At 36.3% G+C, this 4,262-nt stretch overlaps 1 protein-coding gene across 1 annotated transcript; it reads right to left on the bottom strand.

Moving 5' to 3' along the window:
• Positions 1-3,280: 3,280 nt before the first annotated feature.
• Positions 3,281-4,021, bottom strand: LOC139785022 (uncharacterized). The gene has a single exon (XM_071724195.1). It carries the CDS (start codon positions 4,019-4,021, stop codon positions 3,281-3,283), a length of 741 nt encoding a protein of 246 aa, XP_071580296.1.
• Between the last annotated feature and the right edge of the window lie 241 nt (positions 4,022-4,262).

Here is a 4,262-nt window from a genome sequence, read left to right as displayed (position 1 = left end):
ATCCTGTCGGAGTGGTATACCTTGAATTTTCCATCGTAATCTCTGAATATGATGGAGATGGAGTTGAAGGTGTGCTTAATTCGCTCTTAATTCTAACGGGTGTACTTGCGCTTGTACTCGCACTCGCATTCGCATTCGCATTCGCATTCGCATTGGTATTCGCATTCGCATTGGTTCCCTCACCTGGTGAACCTCTTATCGACGTATTTCTAATTGGTTCGTCACCTGACGTATCTTCATCGAATTGTATGTAATCTTCGTATTTAACCGGTGTATTTTCGCCTATTGGCCTAAGCTGATTTATGTGTCGTCTCCAAATACGACCATCATCTAATTGTATACTGTAATGTAAATCGCCTAATTTCTTTAAGATTTTACCGAAAATCCATTTCGCCTTTCCTGTATAGTTTCGGCAACTAACTCTCTTCCCCTCCTCAAATGTAAATGGAGGTGTATTTTGTACTGTATTTTTAGTAATGATTGGACGTAGTAGATCTAGACGTGTACGTAATTTTCGTGAAAATAACAATTCTGCGGGCGATATTCCCGTTTTCGCATGAGGTGTATTTCTGTATTGAATTAACAATTGTTGTAATGCAGGTTGTATATTTGAAGGTATTGCTTTCATTCGTTTTAAAGCATTTTTCAAAATTTGTACGTATCTTTCTGCCTGACCATTTGTCGCAGGATGGTATGGAGCTGTGAATCTTTGAACGACACTATTGACTTTCAAAAAATCTGTAAATTCCTTTGAAGTGAAAGTTCTTCCGTTATCTGTAACGAAATATTGAGGTAACCCGTATGTAGCAAAAATTTTTCTGCAAATTTCTATTGTAGTTTTCGCATTAATATTACTAACTGTATGAATTTCTGGCCATTTCGTGTGCGCGTCAACAAAAATAAAGAAATAGTGACCTAAGAATGGTCCTGCAAAGTCTGCATGTACTCTTTCAAATGGAATTGTAGTTGGTTCCCAAATGTGATTTGTAACTTTCGGTGGGTTATTTTTGTATGTATTGCAAGTAAAACAATTTTTTGCAAGATTTTCTATATCTGCATCAATTTTATTCCACCAGACATAACCTCTGGCTAGATGTTTCATTCGGACAATTCCGAAATGCCCTGCATGTAATTCTTGTAATATTTTTGCTTGTAATTTAGTTGGAATAACTACCTTATGGTCTCTGAAAATTACCCCTTCTGACAATGTGAATTCCGTAATTGGTACTGTATAAAATTTATTATTTTTGAAAAAACTCTGACCAGTTTTAAGAAACTTGTATAATTTACTTAATTCATTATCCTGTAATGTAGCTTGTGCAACTTGTTTTGCTGTAATTGGTAAAACATTGAATGTATTATTCTGAAATTCATCTATAACATCGCATTCGTAAGTATCTGTAACTGGAATTGGTAATCTAGATAAGCAATCTGCGTTCGCATGTAATTCGGATTTTCTATATTTAATATCGTAATTGAAACCTTGTAAGAATAACGCGTAATGTTGCATTCGTGACGCTGTAAATAATGGTAAACTTTTTGTAGGAGAAAAAATTTGTGTAAGTGGACGATGATCTGTAATTAATGTAAACTTCGAACCTTGTAAGTATTGATAAAATTTCTTTACTCCAAAGATTATCGCAAAAGCTTCTTTATCTATTTGACTATAAGCCTGCTGTGTTTTCGATAGTGTTCTTGAAGCGTATTGTATGGCTTTTTCTGAGCCGTCTGGAAAAACATGTGATAGAACTGCCCCGACACCGTACGGGCTTGCATCTGTAGCTAATGTAATTGGTAATTTTGGATCGAAATGTACTAAACAACGTGGACTTGTAAATGCATTTTTCGCATTTTGAAAACTTTTCTCGCATTCCGTAGACCATATGAAATTTGTATTTTTTTGTAATAATGTATTCAATGGTTTAAGAATTGAACTTAAATTTGGAATGAATCTATCGTAATAATGTATCATCCCCAGAAAACTTCGTAATTCTGTAATATTCGTAGGTCTTCGCATATTATTAATAGCCTCTACCTTATCCGGTGCTTTATGTATTCCATTTTTATTAATAACGTAACCGCAATATTCAATTTGGTCTGTAAAGAAAACGCTTTTCGCAACGTTAATTCGTATATTGTATTTTTGTAAACGTATCAAAACTTGTCGTAATTTCTGTAAATGATCTTCCGCATTTTTTCCTGCGATTCGTATGTCATCCAAGAAAACAATTACTCCCTCAATGTCTTTTAAGATATTTTCAATTGTACGTTGCCATATTGCTGGCGCTGAAGCTGGGCCGTACATTAACCGTGTAGGCCTGTAAAGTCCTTTATGTGTATTAATTGTAAGTAATTCACGATCCTCGGGACGTACTTCTAATTGTAAATAAGCTTGTTTTAAATCTATTTTGGAAAAAATTGTACCGCCTGCCATTTGTGTAAGTAATTCATCGGGTGTTGGTAACGGATGCTCATCGATAACTAATAATGGATTTAATGTAACACTGTAATCTCCGCATATACGTATTGACCCATCTTTCTTAATCACGGGCACAATTGGTGTAGCCCATTCTGAATGATCTATTTTTTCTAGAATTCCTTCATTTGTAAGTTTATTTAACTCTTCTTCAATTTTGTCACGTAGTCTGAATGGTACCCCTCGGGCTTTACAAAATACTGGCTTTGCTTTATCCCTAAGTTTTAATTTGGCTTGAATATTTGAAATTTTTGCGATAGTAGGATTTGTAATATTTTCGAATTCACGTAAAAGTGATTGTAATTGTTGTTTATCCGTTGCTTGAATTGTATGTATTGAATGTAATTCTTCTAGAAAATTTTCAATTCTTGAATGTTCTTTCATTTGCAATATCCATTCTCTACCTAATAAAGGTTCGCGGTTTTCCGTAGTAATGTACAAATTTAATTTGCGTAAAGTTTCACCGTTCCTTACCGTCACTGTAATGTAACCAATAACCTTAATCTGAGTTTTACAATATGAACTTAATTCTAACTGAGTTTTATGTAAGTGCTCGCCTGAAAAATATCTTTTCGCGTCGCGTTTTGACATTAATGTAACAGCCGCACCGCTGTCTATTTCGAACTGTATTTTCTTACTATTAACGTCTAATGTAACGTAAATTTTTTCTCGAAAGTTTGTATGTTCTACAGTAAGTATTTCACTTTTTGAATTATCTAAATTAATTGTATTCGTAGAAAATGTGCTTGACTTGCAAACTTTTTTAATGTGACCGGCTTTTCCGCACTTTAAACATTTAATACTTCAATCCATTTTACACGCGGACGCGTAATGATTCTTTCCGCATCGAAAACATGTAACAATATTTCCCCGATACTGTGTATTTTCTTTATTCGCATGTACGTCATTATTTCTATTCTGCTTCTGGAATTTATTACGTTCGGATTTCTTAAACTTATCTTTACTGTATGTACTCTTCTTCGGGATGGTTCCAACGGCTGCAACCGTTTCCTCCCCTCGAAGTTGTTTGGTCCCCTTCTCCGAGAGTTCCATGGTTGTTGCAATTTGTACTGCCTTATCCAGATTCAGGTCTGCAATCTCCAGTAAACGGTTCTGAGTTCTTATGTTTCGTAGGCCGTAGATGAAGATATTCCTTAAAGCTATTTTAGCGTAATCCCCTAATTTGCAATTCAAGGAGAGTTTTTGTAGAGCTGCTATAAAATCCTGGATTGATTCTCCGTCTTGCTGCTTCCTCTGCATCAATTTGAAGTTTTCCGCTACTTCCAGTGGCTTTGGTTCGTAGAATTCCTCAAATTTCTCTGAGATTTCCTTGTACGTTTTTCTATACGGGTCCTCTGGCGCGAGGTGATCCGCCAGGACATTAAATGCGGTAGGCCCCACGTAGTGTAATAGATACGGTACCTTTCTTTCTGCCGGTACCTCGAAAATAGCAAATGCCCCTTCAAGACGTTTCATCCATCTTGTCCACGCAATTACTGCTGGATCGAATGGTTCGATTGTAAATGTAGATGGAATTATGGCCATCTTGCTTCTGGTATGGTGGCACGTGGCTGATGCAATTTTCTCGCACTTGCAAATAATGTCTTTGAATTCGTCGCTTCGAATTTTCGCGACGTTCCCGACGCGTGATTTGTCTGTGTCTCTTTTTGTCGACACACTAATACACGTGTTTCACTTGATTGTAAGATCGTAGCATTGTAATCACGATTTGCGACGTTTTTGCACGAATGTTCTCGTCGCTTCTTGCATGGCTCGCGTGAGCGAA

The sequence above is a fragment of the Temnothorax nylanderi genome, unplaced genomic scaffold, assembly GCF_030848795.1.
Source record: "Temnothorax nylanderi isolate EJ_2023f unplaced genomic scaffold, tnyl_v1.0 TNYL_tig0725_pilon, whole genome shotgun sequence".
Classification (NCBI taxonomy): domain Eukaryota; kingdom Metazoa; phylum Arthropoda; class Insecta; order Hymenoptera; family Formicidae; genus Temnothorax; species Temnothorax nylanderi.
This window is presented reverse-complemented; position numbering and strand designations above follow the sequence as displayed.